This window comes from Dromaius novaehollandiae, chromosome 11 (genome assembly GCF_036370855.1).
Source record: "Dromaius novaehollandiae isolate bDroNov1 chromosome 11, bDroNov1.hap1, whole genome shotgun sequence".
Taxonomy (NCBI): Eukaryota; Metazoa; Chordata; class Aves; order Casuariiformes; family Dromaiidae; genus Dromaius; species Dromaius novaehollandiae.
The window spans coordinates 11191729-11210508 of NC_088108.1; the positions used below are offsets into that span (position 1 = coordinate 11191729).

An 18780-nucleotide genomic window follows, 5' to 3' on the forward strand; every position below is an offset into this window, starting at 1 on the left:
TCTTAGCTGCTTTTAAAGTTGATGGCTCATACACATTGTAACACTTGAAAACAACAAGATCAGATGCAACTTCACAATATACACAGATTCACTTTATTTCACTTAAAGATAATTAAAATTTCTAACAGCTATACTCTGTTCCAGACATAGCTAAGAGTATATAAAGTACAGCCACTCTCCATTTCTTCACTATCTTCAAGTTTCGCGCTCTGCTGAATCAAAAGCGAGAACTACCTCTGCCGTGACCAAGCCTTTCGTTATTAAGCACAACCTTTATTGGCAAGTTACATTCCAAGTAGCCAAGGCTATTTAATATTGAGCTTCAACAGATTCAAAATGTGCAACAGGAAGCAAGATGTGTACTATTCTACGCATTACTCGCAACCATCACCAGACAGGAACACTGCACTTTTTGATGACAAAGCCTAATATAGGTTCACATTTCATCACCATGTTCTTCCCAGCTCTGTAGTTGGGTTAGACGCTGTAAAACAATCCCACAAGGGACCCTTCCAATTCAATTATAACTTGATTTGTCCATATTCAGGCATGCAAACCTGCACAGGTGAATTCTAAAATTTAAAGTACATACTTCAAAAGAAATTTTAAAAATTAAAAGGCACCGATTTATGAAATAAAACTCTTTGCATGCCCAAAGCTGGTGATCATCATGATTGGATTGAAGACTATCTAAGCACAACACTAATTACCAATTCAGTCAAGACAAACAGGCCACTTCTGCTAGGTTGTCCATAGCTGTAATTTAACAGTGTTCTGCCTATTTTAATGAACAGTGACATTAAGTGTGGGTTGCCATGCAGTGTGGAAATGATGTAGCTTTCCATTTTATCCTGGAAAACCAAATGAAGAGTTCAGTGGGATACACAAAGACAACCTTGAGTCCTACATCTGTTTGGGCCAGGTGTTTCAATCTAAAACCTATACTGATCAACTTTCTGAACAGTACTTAGTTTTCTTCAGAAGAAGAAAACAGGAATGCCCCTCTACCTCTAATAACTTAGGCTGCCAAAAGACATGAGAGTATCGAAAAGAATTGTTATTTTCCACCTGAGACAACTGCTCTTTCTGCTAAGCTGTTGGTTGTAAAGAAAAAGTATTCAGCAATCATTCTTAAAGTACATCTTGAAGACATTATGTTTAGTGGAATTTAGCCAAGTAAACTGCTTATTACTCAAGTTCAACAGTCTGCTTTAACTACCACCTATAAATTTTAATGCAAAACAAATGGAAGTGAAAACAGATCATTTACTAACATCATTATAGTACTTAGGAAAATGGTCATGGAAACAGACTGACAAGAAAGTCTGATACCCTAGATTTAAAGAACAGCAGATACAAAACATCTACAATACACAGTCAGTACTAAAATCTGTAGGGCAAACCAAAATACATCTCCAACAAAACCCCTGAAATTTCAAATCATCAGATAAATTGTCATCTATTTCTAAATTCCCAATATGCAAAAATTTTTATTTAAGAACAAGAATTTGTTTCAGGGTTTCATAATTCACTTACCAGAGCAAAGAGCATCATTTAAACCAAAGAAGTGACCTGTGCTACATTCCCTGCTATCTGACAGCTTATTGAAGTCACTAATCACAATTCTGGAAGCATGGAGACTGAGCATAAAGCTTCATATTTCTCTTTTAAAGATGAAATATTTACGTGTAACAAAGTTACTGCCACATTCTCATGTTTGATGCATTAATTCTTTCTTGCAATATGAAATGGCAAAAATGAAGACTCCTTTCAACCCCCTCACATGGGACACAGACAAATCATTCAGCTGCAGGCTATTACTACAAATTTGTTTTCCAGCTATCTTCTGTAAGTTTATAATGTTTTATCTTGATATTTTATTTCTTCACCTCATTATACTTAGAAAACTATTCTAAAGCTTGCTTTATTTAGATAGCTTCCTTTAAATTATCATTCCAAATCTCCAGTTTTACTTATTTGATTCAATACCAGCATCATCCTTCAGCATATATAATCCCTCCCTCTGCACTATCTAGTACTAAAAAGACTTTTTCACCTTCTTTTTGGCCAAGCTCTGTTCATCTCCTCTTGTAAATCATTTCTGCACATCGTTCTTCCAAATCCTTCTGATCATCCGAACTTAAGCCTCATACAATGGGCTCTGCCAAAAACTTTCTTGTCTTATATGCTTGTCCATTCTTGTCTTCTATGCTATCAGAATTGCAATTAATTTCTTCAGCCTTAGGAAAAGAAGGCTGAGGGGGATCTATTCACAGTCTGATAATTACAGAGAAGATGTAATGCACTATCCTCACAAGGATGCACAGAGACAGGACAAGTGGCAGCGGACACAAATTGCTCAGGGGAAATTCCATCTGGATGTTAGAAAAAAATTCTTCACCCTGAGAACAATTAAACTTTGGAAGAGAGAGCCCCAAGAAGTGGTGGAATCTCCCTCGCTGGAAATATTCAGGCTTGACAGTGCCCTGGATAGTGTAACCTAAGACCCTACTTTCATCAGAAGCCTGGACCAGATTATCTCCACAAGTCATTTTCAACCTAAACCTTTCTATGATTTGACGTTTCTACATATAGCTTTTTTCTTTCCATCATCCCTTCAAAATTCCATCTGAAGTCCACACGTCCTGTTATGCTTTCAATCATTCTCTATTTTAAGATGTATAAAAATACCTACAGTAGAATGAGACATACACTTGCTTCTCCAAAAGTTTTCTTTACTTGCAAGTACAACTCCCTGCACCTACGCAACTCTAAGTACTCCAGTGTACTTACGTAGAAATCTGTTTCATTTTGGAAGAGCTATTTGTCAACACTACAAAATATTCTAACAAAAACATTTATTTTTCTTTATGCTTCCATTCTATAGACTATTCAAATACAGAATGCTAAGTTTTGACAGAAAAAAAAAATGTTTACAGAGCATAGCCCATATATATGTATCTTTGGAGAATGAAATAAGATTCTTGCTGCAACTTCATGTAGTCAAATTCTGTGAACAAAGTTCACATTCAAAGCACAACTCTCCAACATGTTGTGGAAAAAAAAAGCTCTTATACAGTTAGCCTACCTAAATAAATGCAACCCAATAAAACGGAAAGTTAATTTTACAAAAGACAACATAAAGCATTTAATAAAGATATGCCAAAGTGATCCACCCAGTACAGCATACCAATTCTGGCAAAGAAACGAAAGATAACGGTTGGTTAACTTTGTTGTTGCTCAGCTCCTTCCATAAGATGTTTTTACCTGCAATATGTCTGTGTAAATTCATTACTGTATTATCTACCAGTTATATTATTCATCAGTAACTGCCAATAAAACAATAGTTGGCTTACCATGTCCTGTCCTCAAGTAAAACTCTTGGCGATTCACATTTATCATTGCCTTGGAGATTGCCCAAAGATTTTAATGCTTTCAAGAAATCAAACCATGCAAGTACTATTACATTACCCTCATTAAGGAACATAACTTACTGTCTCTTGTTTTTCAGGAAAGAATGAAAGCTGTATAGGTCAGAGGGTGCTTAGTAGTGTATCTTAAGGATAGCATATAGCATCAATAATTTTACAAATACATAGACAAAACTACTCTAAACGTACAAAATAAAAACACCAGTTCTCTACAGTTTATATTGACACTATTCTTTTTAGTCGCCATGCTCTCCGTTAGTAGGTCAAACAGCTAAAGCAGGTAGGCAGGAATTCTGCATTAAGACGACTCAATAATAAATGACACAACTTACCAAGTTATGTGACTGGGGAAAAGCATGTTTTGTGAGGACTTCAAATATATCTCTTCTACTGTGCCCTTCTTGTTTTAATGCAAACCGTAAGTTTCTCATATCCTAAAAAAAGGCATTATCTTTTAGAAGAATCAAAGTGGTAAGGTACTTCTATTTGATGTAAAAATGCTATATTATACACTAAAGATGATTTAGAATCTGCTTGCAACACACCTTAAACTGTTGCGAATGTTCAGTTTTATCTTCTTATCCCATAAAATAGAAGAGAGTTTATGACTTTACACATAGCAGCCTCAGATGCTGTGTGGTGAAAACACAGTTACGCTGCTTTGACGTTAAGTCATCAGAAGTGACTGTATCTTATTCACTAAAGTTTCATGGGCTATTGAATGTTTGTGGGATGGGAGTTACCCTATGTTTCCAAAGTGAAACTTTGCTAATAATCTGTCTGGACTACATTGCTTATTTTTGAAGTTAGTGAAGAGAAGATAGGCAGGGACGATGTGCACTAAGAACAAAAAGTCTGTGCATACACATTCTACACATTCCATTAAAGAGTCAAAGACAGGACCCTGGATTATTCAACAGGAACTCCCCCCATAACCATATTTTTTCATGGCAAATTTTTTCTTAGACTAAGAAAATGGAGATGTTACATTAACTTCTCACTGCCTTTACTGCTTGCAAAAGCTCTGACTCCTTTAAGTGTTGGATCACTCTGCAAAGGTTTAAGGTTTATAAAAAGTTAAAATTTATTTAGAACCAATAAAATAAATGAAGAGGTGCAGGAATAATGCCAGTTTCAATTTTCCACAGCCCAGTTCTCAAACCAGACTACTGTGCAAAATCACTTGTCAATCAGCAATTAGGGAAAGACCAATCGTTCTCCAAAAAATTGTGCAGAGACAATGGTAAGTACCCCTTTATACAAAGGGTATTTCCCTGTCCAGTTCCAAAAAGTTCTTTTCAAATTCAGCTATGAGGAGTACATGGCTTTTCATTCCTACAAATAGGTGAGCAATGAGAAAAAGAACACACAGATTGTTTCCTACTGAATTACTGGAAAGTCTTACTTTACACGTTATATCTAATCCATAAGAATTCTCTCCTCTGCTTGAAGCTCCTCCCATTTTTTCAATCCTTGAAATTACACCCAAAGGAACATTCAATACCACAACCGGGTCCTGCAAGGAAAATTTGGGTAAAGAAAGGATAAATCTGAAAAGGAACTTGGGCAAAATGTTCTTACGTATTCTACAACAGAAAGCAAACGTGAAACATACAGGAAACAAAGGAGTGTTTCTGGGTTAGACTGAGTCTCCCCTCTCAACATGTTAGGAAGTTTGCAGAGTCACTCTGCAGGCTTGAACATCAGACAGTTTTACATGCACCAAACAGGAAATATTTTATGCTGTAAGACAGCTGGCAGGAAGAAAAAAAGGTGGAAACACCTTAAAAGATGAATTCTACAGCATACTTCCAACCGCCTTTGCTTGCTTTATTGATATACAGAATAAAACAGAACCAAATTAAAGGTGAGATTACTAAAAAAAGTCAATTTCAACCAGAATAATCTTAGTTCAGTAATCTTAAACCCTTGTCTCTTTAATATATTTAAAGAGAAAAACAGCCCATTTTATTCTTCCACATCACAGCTTATCAAACACTACCACTTCCCCAACCTACACTTTCTATTGAAGTATTTCTCTTTCCACATCAAGGACAATCAAAATCTTGGTTTACCGATAGTCTTTTAAAACTATTTCTATCAGAAGAACTATTACAACTATCCATAGTTACTGCCCTCGATCCATCACAGAATAAGTGTGAATGGAAGAGCTATCAAGAAGCTCCAACAGAAAGATAAAAGTATCACCAGTTTAGTGTAAGTGATTAAACTGTAGTTTTACCTGGCAAAAATTATATATTTAAACACATTCAACTTTAAAGAACTTCCATTTATAAGAATTTCTCAGTGGCACAGGGACAACTGCTATTTAGTCATAACACAGTTCACGTATTATTACAAATATTACAGACCATTTCAAGCAAAAATCCTCCCATGCAAATCCAAAAGTATACTTCTGCATAAACTAAGAAACAAACTAACTGACCACAAGGTAAATCAAATGCAGTGATAGGATAGGGGGTGTTAATTCATCCCATGGAAGTAACTGAGGGCATATTACTCACAGTTTCCACACTTCTTAGGTACAGTCTGTAGTTTGTGATGTACACGCGTCCTTTAACAGGGCCATTGAATGGACACATATAAATAACATCCTTGTCTGTAAAGAAATACAGCATTTCTTCAACATTATGAAAAGAAAAATCAGAGTTAAGGACAACAGCACTTAAGCAGCAGTAAAATAAAGCTAACTGCACTCACAAGAACTGCTCTAATAAGCTGAATGAAAGGAAAAAAGTATAAAACTGAATTTTCTCCATTTGAACTAAGAAAATGTGAAAGTTTCAAATACTAAACTTGCCTAAATTCTTCCATTTGATTTCAGCAGCCTTCCTAGTTACATTTGCTTTCTTCTCATTCTTGTCACTATGTGCAGGAGGTGGGACATAGTACAGCAACGTAAGTACTCCCTGGGATTACTGGACTGCACCACTCAATATCCCAGAACGAATACAGTCTTTGGTTGATTTCATTACATCTTTTAGCATTCTGCAACCAGTTCTCCTGCATTAAAGTATATTTCAGGTTGCAAAATTTTTAGGGAACTCTCCATCCCAAAGAGAACCATTACATTTCAATTTGAGGCAACTGAATACAGCAGGGCCACCAGCACTGTTCCAGCAAGGACAGTAACAGAAGTACTAATACTCACACTACTCAAAACCCCCTACCACTCAAGCAATACCATTAAAGACTGAAGTGAAGCATCACAAGCCACCTGTTTCTCCTTGTCCACTCATTTCTTGAACCCAATCTATTCCTCTGCCTTCCACAACAAGCAGCCCCCTTCCTTTGTGCTGCCCCACAGCAGAGAAAATAGTCATAAGGATCACATTAAATATTCTTAGTTCCACACACTGTCCCTCATGCCTGTCCTTCAACTTTCCTCATCAAAAACACGGGTACTTATTTTCGCCACTTTAGTTTCAGCTCAAGCCATCTCACTTACAAATTCATCTAAAAAGTCATTGGTGTGAGGAGGGGATTCAAAAATATAAAGCCTCTTTCGGTTGCATTCTGATACCCCATAGCAAACTTCCACGAGTGAAAGGCTTCATTCCAGGAAAAGCCTCCACCAAATAGGGAAGCACTGTGCACCATACATTAATCTTCCTCATGCTACAGCATTAATATACGTCAAGGCTGACAAGTGCATAGTGGTTAAGTGCCTGTCATGTTGTGTAAAGGAAGCTTAAGACTGTACCTAGTGTAGCTACAGTCTGGACTACCGTTATACACTACTGTACAAGAGATCAATGCATAGTGCATGGCATGTTTCACTGTCTTTTGAATTCAAAAAGGTTTGAGGGAATCTTGTCACTAGACACTTGCTACTTAGTCTGTAGATATGATTATCACACATCTTGGCTTGGCATTTCTTTGAACTGGAGGATCTAGCTGTGGAAGCCAAGAATTTAAGGTTTCTAAAGTGATTATCTGAAATAAATTAATTCATGGAACTTTAATATAACTTACTCCTCTGCCCAACTCATTCCAAATTATGAAACAGTCCAGTAAAATACATGCATGCCAGACTCCTTCAACATACAGTGCATTATATAGCTGTATAACTTCATACCTGTAACTCTAGTTTCCCCTGGCAGACGAGGTACTTCCTCATTTTGTTCCCAGTTAGTTCCATCTTTTAGAGTCTAAAGAGAAAGAGGCACAACAGCAGAACGTATTTTATTTGCAACTGCTTCAAGTTCCAGATAGAAAAATCTTAAAGGGAATATCAGGGTGTGAAAGACCAGGTTTTTCCACAGCAGAAATTGACATACTAAATCAAAGGAGGAAAAAACACCACTCTCCTAAACTGCAATTATTAAATATTAAACATTGAACAGAGCTGACATATAAGCATGTTTTAATCTCTCCTTCCTATAGGATAATTAAAAATATTTGCATTAAAGCGGAATGAAATTTCTACTTTTCTAAAAAATTTGTATATTTCATTTTTCTGGAAAAAAGTTTGCTCAGCTTAGAAAAGCAAATCAAATGAAATAACTTAAGCAATATATTCACAACTACCACACACAATTTACTTATTTATGACTTTAGCATGTTTAGTAATTTTTAATAATGACTAATAAAAATTAATCTTGGTTTTCAAGAACTGTTTTAAAAATATTTAAACCTTTAGTGTCTGTTCTGGCACACAAGTGCATTTCACTTGGCCTCATGGCATCCCAAAGCATAGAGGAATCTTTTAGCTGGCTGTTAAGGTGAATACTTCTCCTACAGATCAACATTTTTAAACTGGCTGAGCCACACAACTAGATAAAACTCAGCTGCAGTACATAATTTTTCTATAGCCTAGATTTGCCAAAATTGCAACGCTACGGAAAATTTCAGTGTAGAAAGCAAGAATAACAGATAGGTATATTAGAACTGATTTCAAGGAGGGGGGTATCTCATAACTTGTGATTAAGAGTATTTCCCTCAACCATGCTGAAACATATTAAACCTACTTAGTTGACTGTATTTGAATTTTAGCAATAAAAGTAAATGTATACAATCAAGAAAAGTGTTATCCAAAAATACTCAGTTTTGGACGCAAATAAGAAAGGTAATGATCTCGGCAACATTCGATTTAAAAACATGAAAAATGTGTTACACTCACCCTTTTAATTGAGGAGCTCTCCAAAGAGTTTGAATTATATTTCGGTGTTGATGACGAAGCCATAATGGGCACCTGATGAGAAAGCACATAGTGGAGACTGAAACTTCCACTTGGACCGCATCCTGTTTACAGGAGAGATTTAGACACTGAACGTCTGCAGGTAGACTTTGAGAGCTTGCAAGAACATTCTGCGAGATGGCGTCAGTTAGAAAAGATTACATTGCCAGCTCTTGGAGTGCTTCTCATAAAGAATAACCTGACTCCAGCTGTATTTTATAATTCATTTTGAATACTATTATTAGTCAAGTCAACAGAAATTAGAGTGCTTGTTTTAAGTGACAGGATACACATAACTAGGAAACACACTCTACTTGGAGCATTTGTATTAACAATTTTCACTTAGGAAAAGAGGAACAAACTCTACAATTATTATACAACTCTTGAAGTCACAAGCATCTCAATGTATTCAAGTGTTTTGGGAAGTTAAAAAACAGGAGAGAAGGAGAAAACAGGAGTTCCACGGTACTTGTGCATTTAAACCTCCTCCTCCTCCTCCCCCCCCCCCCCCATTTCCTAAACTAAAACTTCAGCTAACCCACCAGAAGGGGGAGTGTGCTACCTTCTGAACCGAATAGCCTTGGCGCATTTAAAGAAAAAGGCTCTTTTTAGACTCAAGCTTTTTTAAAAAATTGGTACTGACTAAGGACAGAAGTGCATGATTCAGAATTAACCTTTTAAAGCATTTCCTGCTATTGCACAAGGGGTGTCTAGAACACGCACACCCGGAAAAAACTCATTCCCAGTGCAGGCAGTAACCCTGTAGCAAACTAACTCCCCTTCACTAGTGTCACAGCCTTCATCAAGCCCACTGTACATTGTACAGCTGTCTTGAGGGATCTTTTTATCAGGGGACGGGAGGGTTACAGACTGCCCAATCTTTGTCTCCATTGCATAAATGAAACACTCTAGCCTAAAATAAGCACTTTCTCTCCCCCTTCTACAGCGAGAAGAGTTTGTATAGGTGTCTGCACCATGACAAATCAGCCCGTGCTCCTGCCCAACGATGGGCTCGCAGCGATGCTGCAGCCGACCTACGCAAGCAATAAAACAGATTAAACTGCAAGATCCGCAAAGCTTTGAAGTTACTGTGACAGTGCAGGATGAAGTCTGCGCAGGAAGAGAGCAGAAAGCCTCCACTTCAAGTCCTACAGGTTTGTTACCTTGTCACAATGTTCGCTCCTCTATGTTTTATAAAGAAAACACAGGAAATCTGACACTGTACTTAAAACTACAATATTCAGTGATAATGCTTATCAAAAAGGGCAGAAAAATCACTCCTCCAGAAAAAAGAAACCTATATTAAGTTGGAAAATGAAGCAAAATGATTCAGAGTGTCGAGCTGCTTGTATAGCCCTGCACCCCGAGATGCTACTTCCTTCCTCTAGCTCCGGCAACCTCAGCTTTCTCCAAACTGGGAAACAGAGGGGTCCTGAGCGAATTTTAGTACAACTCCAAAGATTTAAATGAAATGCTATAAGCAACCACCTGCTCTTCTAGGCTACCTTCCATAGAAAAAACTATTACAACATTGGCAATGAATGTTTTGACTATAAAGTTTAGAAAATTGAAAGAAGATATTTTGGCGGTTTTTCCTTACTTGCCATATCTTACATACATATTGTACATTTGACTTTTTCTAAGTTGTTACGTTAAATTGTCAGTTGTCTGTAAGCACCCAGTATTTAAGTTTGGATTTCTTTTTTTTTTTTGATTTATTAAAGCATGTTTAAGTTTTCAAATAACCAGGTATTCATAAAGATAAAAGGTACATTTACTGAGAGGCTTGTTTTAAAATATTTTTCCCACAAGAAATATTTTTTGTTCTTATTGCAAGAAATACCAAATGAGACAAGGCACAGAGTAAGCTAGCTGAGCGCAGAAGCCTCCATTTTCGATGTCAGCAACGGAAAGCAGTTTTCCTAGAGCTCACATAAACTTAAATGCTGCACCAACCAGCGAGGCCAGTGAGTACAAGCAAGCCCTAGGAAAGGGACTTGCAAGAGATGAGGCTGCTCTGACGAGAGATGTGGAAGTTCGGGCTGCCGCAGGTCTGGGCACAGCCAAGCCACTTTTCGATCCCGCAGCCACTGCTGCTCCACCAGTGAAGCCAGAGCTGAGGAGGCAGCAGTCGCACAAGCCCACCTGGGATCCCGGACATCCAGCCCAGCGCTAGCCGAGCCTGTCACAGCTCCCAGCATCCAAGCTCACAAGAACACAGCTAGCGTGGATACTCCCAAAGGTCTTTAATGCTACCTCCAATCCTAGCGCAGACCTACTGCTCGCTCTGGGAACAGTATGGAGAGCTTTAAAAGCTTTCTGCTGCTTCTTTCGATGTCCACATTTCCTCCTCTATTACATGCTCACCAAATTTTGGTGGAAGCATAGCTTTACCCAAGGCAAGTTACACTGCCAAAACAATCACTTGACTCCCAGAACGCTGGCTGTAACTTTTGCATAAGCTAAAATAACTAAGCAGAGAAGATCCTTTTAGTTACAAAAAATTCTCTTTATAGCACCTGAGGATACCGCAGTACAGAGCTCTTCTCCCCTCCTCACTGCCATCTCACTAGGCCACTTCTAGCAAATGAGATTTCAGGACAGTTTTTATAGCCGAACTTTGCATGCGAGTCAGCATGTATAAATGCATGTTTGCATGTTTAAATGAGTTTATTTTGTGTAAAATGCTTTTGATACTCCCCAGGACTGACTTCTTTAGACATACTTTACAGTGAGAATGAATTTACTCACTGACTTCCATTTCAAGAGGTAGGAAATATTCTACAGAATATTCTATTACAAAATTACAACCAACTAGTGCTTCATTGCCAACATAAATGATGCAAAGTAGACTTATTTAGAGCTAATTAAGTTCAATAAATATGTATTGGAGGTAAAGTGCTATCTGACAGATTTGTTTTTTAAATCCATCATGCATGTGTTCCTTAAAAAAAAAAAAATTAATGCAAGTTATTTTGCCAGAACATAAACGGAAGAATGCTACCCAAATTTTGCTTGGAAATCCAATCACACTTTAAAAACCCAAGTACTAAGCAGCACATTTATAACCACCCACATTTGTCTGATTTTTATAAGTAAACTATGGTCAAGTAATTAAACTTTAGATTATTTTTTCATAATACTTTATTTTGTATTAATAAGACAAGGAACAGGATTTAAATTAAGAACTTCAGCTGCAAAGTCCCGCACCTTGCGGGAACAACCTCTTGCAGCAGCAGAGGCTGGCGGCTGGATGAGCGGGGAGCAGCGCTGCAGAAGGACGCTGCGGCGGGGAGGTGTCTCGCTGAGCAGCCAGCTGAAAGGCAGCCAGCAGCGCGGCCCCGCAGCGCAGGCGGCCAGCACGGCCTGGGCTGCAGCAGCAGGGGCACGGCCGGAGCAAGGGAGGTGATTATATACCCCTTTACTCAGCACTTCCGAGACAGAATCTGGAGTACTGTGCCCAGTTTTGGGCCTGAAGGAAAAAAAGACAGACAAAACCATGCAAGCACACAACTTTTCCCCCCATGAGGACAGTCATGCAGTGAAAGAGGGGTGCAGGGAAGTTGTGCAGCCTCAGAGGCTCTCAAAACCCAAATGAACAAAGCTCTGAACAACCTGGTCTGATCTCAAATCTGACCCTGCTTCAAGCAAGAGGCTGAATTAGAGACTTCCTGAAGCCCTGTCCAACCTGCAGGCTACAGATAAGATCAAGTTCTCATTTAAAAGTACTGTCAATCAAGGATGTACCCTCAAAGAGGTGGTTTCCTTTATACAAAAGGAGCAAATATTTTCAAAAACTGTTTTTAAAATGAACATTAAATATTTCCTTTTATAATATTTTTTTCTGACAAATTATAGAATCAGTTTCTGGCAACCTGCCAAAGTAATATTGCCATGAACAATCCAAAGACATACTCCATCACAGTCTCAAAATAACCACAACTTTCTAATTATTATGGAGCAGCAGTAGTCCTTCCACATAGGGAAAAAAAAAATCTTACCAGTTATTTTCCACTGTAAACATGTTTTCTTCTCCACTATTGCCCATATATACTTGCACTAAATGAAAACTGCACAAGCCTCAAGGCTTTTCAGTAGCAGAACAGAAGTACGATTATGCCACAAAAATCTAAAACAAATCAGACAACTTTGCTTATGATGTTCTGCAGTTACAAACAGTTGAACATTTTTCCTTCATGTAGAGCAGCAAGAAGTCAAAGCAGTTTTTGCTGGGTTTAACTTGAACTAATAAACAAAGCTTTGTTAAAGTTATCAAAACTTAATATAGTAACACTACCAAGAAATGTAGACTCCAATGATCTTAAAATAACAATTAAAACAAATTACTTAGGACCTGTATTTCCATTTTTGAAAAAAATGATATTTATACTTGTGCTTCCTAGGATTCATGGGAATGGCGCCACACCGTTTGAAAGGTTGGACACTAAAGAGCAGATTTTAAGGAGGCAATTCAAGGATTCCATTGACTTTTACAAAGAAATGCACATGCACACAGACAAAATCTATATGAATTTTAAAACTTGTCAGTAAGCTTTTGAGGGTTAAGAAACCAGAAATGACTAGCTAATATTCCCTTAGGTTCTTCACTGCCAACAGATTGGAGGGAGACAAAACACCCACCACATACTTCTGGAGGTCTTCTCATGCTGCCTACCATCTTCAGAGCCTATGAGATATGCAAGGCGAGGGGAAGAGCAAAGGAAACAGGGGAGACTGTGTCAATACATCCATGAGTCCCTTATCAAGCTCAGAAACTCACTGGCACACTTATTTCTCCTTCAAGATGTATGCACCTTGGAAAGACCAACCAAGGCTTTTAAGGCTTGTAAGCCACAGCAGCCTGAGGAGTCTAGTTTGGCGTGTTTAGGATCCAGAAACAAATGAAGGCTCCCTTGACATTTTGGTGGGCCTTCTGAGGCTTTGTCTTCACCCCAGAATTGCACCAAGTAACTTGTAACTGTTGTACAACTGTTGTACAACTGACTGAGACAGGCTTATGCCAACTTAAATCTTTACACTAAAGCATTAGTACATGCCCAAAAGACACCAATGCAACATCATCCAAAAAAATCTGATATCAAGTAAACTGCATCAAGTAAATAGCTGTGAGCACCACTTTCCAGATACTTAACGTTCTTGACTCTCCATCACTGAATTAAAGCTTCAGAAAAAAATTCTTTTAACGTTGTGCCTATCTACCATTTGGTTCAACAACAATTTTGATAGCACTTAATAGAAAAGAAAGTATTTCATTTTATATAGTCTATAGTGTTCGATATGATAACCTGGAAAGATTGAGGAAATGAAACTACTAAGTTATTACACACAAGACAAAATCTACAGAGTAAGAGCACAAAAGATGTTAAAGTGACACCCACAACTACAGTTGAATCAGTTATTACATACATCAGGGCAACTGGAGAGGGATGAGTTTCTTTTCTTTCTTTTTTTTTTTTTTAAAGTATCAGATTTATCAATAAGGTGGAAAAGAGCAAAGACTGAATGCATATTTTTTAGAAGCGTTCTGATTACTGTGTCATAACATCTGTAACATGACACAAGATAATGCCAGTTCTCATTATCCTGCTCCAGATAATGATTTGTGAAAAAATCCGTTCACCTCCAAGGCTTCTCCTAAAAATATAGTTACAAAATTTACTATGCCTCTCTTTGCTCTTTAGCTTTGAAGTTATTCAGGAAACAATTAGAGCACTTCTAAAAAGAGTGATATTTACAAATGGACAATTATCATTTAATACTTAAAAGAGATCAGGTCATTAGGTGATTCATTCAATATCTGCAGTCCATCTGCTGAGCTAAATAAAAGTGAAGTCATTTTCACAGTTATACTTGACACCAAATCATAAACTGTTTCAAAGAAAGAAGAACATTAGATATGTAAACAATTTTTCACTGTGTTTAAGAGGCAGGAGAAGGTTAGTACAATTAGACATAAGGAGTTGCTCACACCCTCACTTATACAGAAAATGAAAAAGCAGATTTACAAGGTATGCCAGCATTACTACACCAAATAAAGCTCTCTGATCTTTGTATAACCTTCAGAGACAGTATAAAAACAGTCTTGTGTCTCCTTAATAAAATTAAAAACATAAAATAAAGTCAAAGTCCTTAAAAACAAATCATACATACCAGTCAACCCCACAATTACCCAGAACAGAAAACAACACACAGGTTTTCAGAAATAATACACAGAACAGAGCAGAACTCTAGGAACGTCTCACTAAGACAGCAACAAAATTAAGCTTAAACTTGAAAGGCGAAGGGGGAAAAACATATTTCATTCTAAGTGTGAGGCAAGGGGGGCAGGAAGGGAACATAAATCCTTTAAGAAAATGGAAAAGCAACAGTCCTAAAGGGTCATGCTAGCAACAGCAATTAACATGCCACATCAGATAGTCACTGAAATAAGCATCAGCACCTCTAGCCTTACTAAATGAGTGTTTAATCTAATGAAGTCAACAATAGTCATTCATCTCATTAAAGATCAAATAAATTTTAGAACTAGATATAAAAATATACAGGGATACCAAGCAAGTCACCAGAAAGCTCTGTATCACAAGTAATGAAGGCAGTTTTCCAGACATCGGCTGTCCCAAACCAATCAGTGCCAATCAAGCAGAAAGGAACATGGTGAGATCAGAGGACCATCACCAGCCAAACAAGTCTGCAGAAGTAAACACATCTTTTATGCAATGAGTTATGTTTTAGCACAGAGAAACTACATTCGACAACTGAAAAACAGGGTAGCGGGAATCTCCAAAGCTTAAAAAAGCTACAAAAAAATAAGCATAATGTAAAGCAGAGCACTGCAGTATCAAAACAGGTATCAGGTATCAAGAAAAAAATAAAACACACAAAGCACACAGAAATCCTTGCTCATATTTATTTCCGCAGAGGAGAGGGGGACAGGCTTCCTGCAACAGTGAAAGATACCAGTGCAGGTTGTTATTTATAAGCAAAACTAAATTTTTACATAATAATTTTGCTCGCACTCTATACAACTGACAGTTAACTTAAAAAAAATAGATTTTAACATTTGAAGGTCATACAGTACTGACATCACAAACACGCTTAGCGTAATGCCAATTCACATATTTACTTGTGGCCAGTAACACTTACTTGTCACTTGTTACATAACTGAGAGAGAACAAAAATAAAGGTCCCTATAACATACGGAAAATCAACACGTCTGAGACACACAAGCACCATTTAAACAGGAAGAGGAGGAGGCTCTCTTAAATCACTTAATAGAGCATTTAAGATTTTTTTCTGTCAGAGTTCAAGGACAAATTATACCTATGATGTGCACAGGCAATTTGTTGCTGCAGATCAAATTATATGCTTCTGCCTACACTTTTTTCAAACTGTATCTTTGGAGTCAATATAGATTACTAGATCATATACTCTCCTATTTCTACTTTACCATCAGTTACAGGATGCAAAATCCTTTCAAGTGTAACCTCTCGGTAATAAATTCTGCTGCTTTTGCCTTTCCCCAAGTGGAACCTCGCAATTCTATTGATCTTGGACTTGATTATGCCACTAGTGGGTCTCCTCCCCTTAACGTCCGAATTGTGTTCCCCTACCTGCACGGACCTACTGAATCCACATCGTCTGGGGAAAGCATATGAGCTTTCAAATCTCTCTAAAAGCCTTCTCAATTCAAGCCATAACTAGAACACAAACATCATGTCAGCAATATAAGCCTCAACAGGATACTGTGCATGTAGAACATATAGAAAACAGAGTATTTGCCCTTCTGCACTTAAGTTTAAGTCAATTTATTCAGCTCATCTGTAATGAACAATAAAATATGGCTGTGTCCTAAGAGTACCACTTGGAAAAACCTTGAAATCTAGAGCTACTTGTTTGCTAGAAGCAAATTCTCTCCTAGACTTCCCTGAGTTTAAGAAAACTGTATTCCAGCATCCCAGATGCTGTGCCAGTTCTCTGCTAGACTGTGAATGGGCAAACCTTCAAACCAACATGGGAGCGCCGTATTTGTTTGTGAAGAATCAGAACTGCCACCTAAAAAAACCACTTTCTAGTTCCCTAATACAGCCCATATGTAGAGGGGCAAGTTGTTGCCCCAAAGAACTCTATATGAGCAACAAGCAGATATAAACAAGAGTGCACAACAGTCGAGTGACTGCTAATGCAGCAAACAAGTCAGAAGCGCACCAGCTGCCAGCCCACTCCTATTTTGTAGGCATCATCATACCAGGTAGTTTTGAAGACATTGACAAATCCTGACGATGAAGTTCTACAAAGGGAACCATGTAGCTGAAACCAGAAAGTTTGCCGAGTATTTTCTCAATGCCAATAGATCCTATGAGCCTCACCACCCACACTTCAGGATGTGTTTCTTAAACAAATCATCTTGCAGCCTGTACTTGGAAGCCAGGTATTAAATCAGTAATAATTGGAGAAAGAAAAAAAAAAAAAACTTCAGTTCTGTATTGAATGACATTTCTTTTTCTCCTGTCTCTATTTAAAGATTTTCTTTTACTGTCTGATCCTCTCAGAATTTGACTCCTACCCTACTTTCAAAACAAATCAACACTTTCAACAAGAGCTCACACAAAAGTTCACAACGTTATTTTTTCTAATTATGAACCCCATTGCTTCCCCCTTTCAAATTATATAGAGAACATAGCTTAGGGTGATATCCCTGGCTTTTATCCTGGCTACCTTTTTAGCAAGAGAATTACAAGCTCTCTCATAAGGAAAGATGACACAACAGGACATCAGCAACACTAACTTTTCTCCTGAAGGACTTTGATCTGTTAGTTGGATACTTCTCATGCTGTGTATCACTGTAACAAAAAAAAAAAACAAACAAACAAAAAAAAAAACCACAGCACCTGTTTCAGTGGTAATAAATATATTTATTTGCTAGGTCCTGTCTTCTAGCTTTGTCAGAGGTCTATTCCCTGCAACTCATGGTAACGATTATTTCTGCCCACTCTCACTCTCATTAATTTTCCAGTATTTGTTCTGTGCATCACATCTTTCTTCTGCCATCATCATGTTTTTTCTGACTTTTTCTTATTTACTCTGATAACTCTGAGTCGTAACTCCAAGGGGAGGTGACAATCACGTGAGTGAACCAGAACAAGCATTAGGTCTCCTTTTACACATGTAGCCCTCTATAGCAAATAGCTTTTATATCTAGCTAGATTAGGCGGCAGGGCAAAAACAAGTGTTTTTTTAGGAATCATTCATCAGGTTACCTCCAGAATCAGCAATACGCCTATAGGATGCCTATTCCTGCAAGCCGATCCATGGCTTTCCAAACCCACCCAGACTACTTCCCCTACTTTGCATCGCCTGCAAGGAACGTATACCTCCCACACTGTCAAAAGCTGATGCAGTTGACAAGAATGCCTATGGGATAGCAAATACAGCTTCAAAGTTTTCTATTAAGAAAGCCTTCAGCTGCTCTCTGCTCATTCTTCTTGAAAGATATCCCCTTAGGCCACTATAGTTCTATCACTAAAGATATAACTGATGATTCCACAGGAGAAATGGAAATTTTATCTGTTATGCATTGATATATTTTATAAAAAAAATACATTATCATGGCTAAAGTAACATCCCTTGTTCAGGCTTTCCTCCAACTTTCCTTTGATAACATATACAACTGATGTATTAGACTCACTCTCTTTCATCTGCTGTGTTTAGTTCCCCCTCCCTGTACAAGCATTCCTTCTCTGAATACACACTGAATTGAATTACACACACTATCGTGGAGAAAATACCATTTTGAGTTTGTCCCTGTTTGAAAAAAGCAGACAAAGCTCTGATGAAGTCATCAGATTGTTCTGTGCTTCACTCCCAAGAAAGGGGCAGTCAGGAATACCCTGTCCAAGCCGTGGGGCAGCACCGTGCCTTTAGGCACGCTCTCTTTCAAGTAACAGGCAGGGACTTTGCTGGGCACAGAAAGTTTGGTGGTACTTTGAAATCACAGATTTCACACCTGCCAATGACATACATGATGCATGGTCCAGTCACGCAGCGCTGAAAAGCCTCTGGCATATGGCCTTTCCACTAGTTATATGCAACCACCCAGTGAAAGAACTCGGTACCAGTTGCTTAGATTTTCCA

General features: G+C 37.9%; 1 protein-coding gene across 12 annotated transcripts in view; it reads right to left on the reverse strand.

The window, feature by feature from the left end:
* Positions 1–18780, reverse strand: part of MTM1 (myotubularin 1) — a 47717-nt gene that overhangs the window by 26812 nt on the left and 2125 nt on the right. For 9 of the 12 annotated variants that reach the window (XM_064518250.1, XM_064518246.1, XM_064518254.1 and 6 more), the window contains 5 exons: positions 8575–8646; positions 7531–7603; positions 5957–6051; positions 4837–4947; positions 3764–3865 (listed from right to left, as the gene is read on the reverse strand). In XM_064518250.1, the coding sequence (XP_064374320.1) occupies positions 3764–3865; positions 4837–4947; positions 5957–6051; positions 7531–7603; positions 8575–8637 (444 nt within the window). In that variant the 5' untranslated portion in view covers positions 8638–8646. Of the gene's footprint in view, positions 1–3763; positions 3866–4836; positions 4948–5956; positions 6052–7530; positions 7604–8574; positions 8647–15204; positions 15338–18780 lie in introns of all 12 variants that reach the window. The other 3 variants (XM_064518249.1, XM_064518247.1, XM_064518244.1) reach the window with 1 other exon arrangement.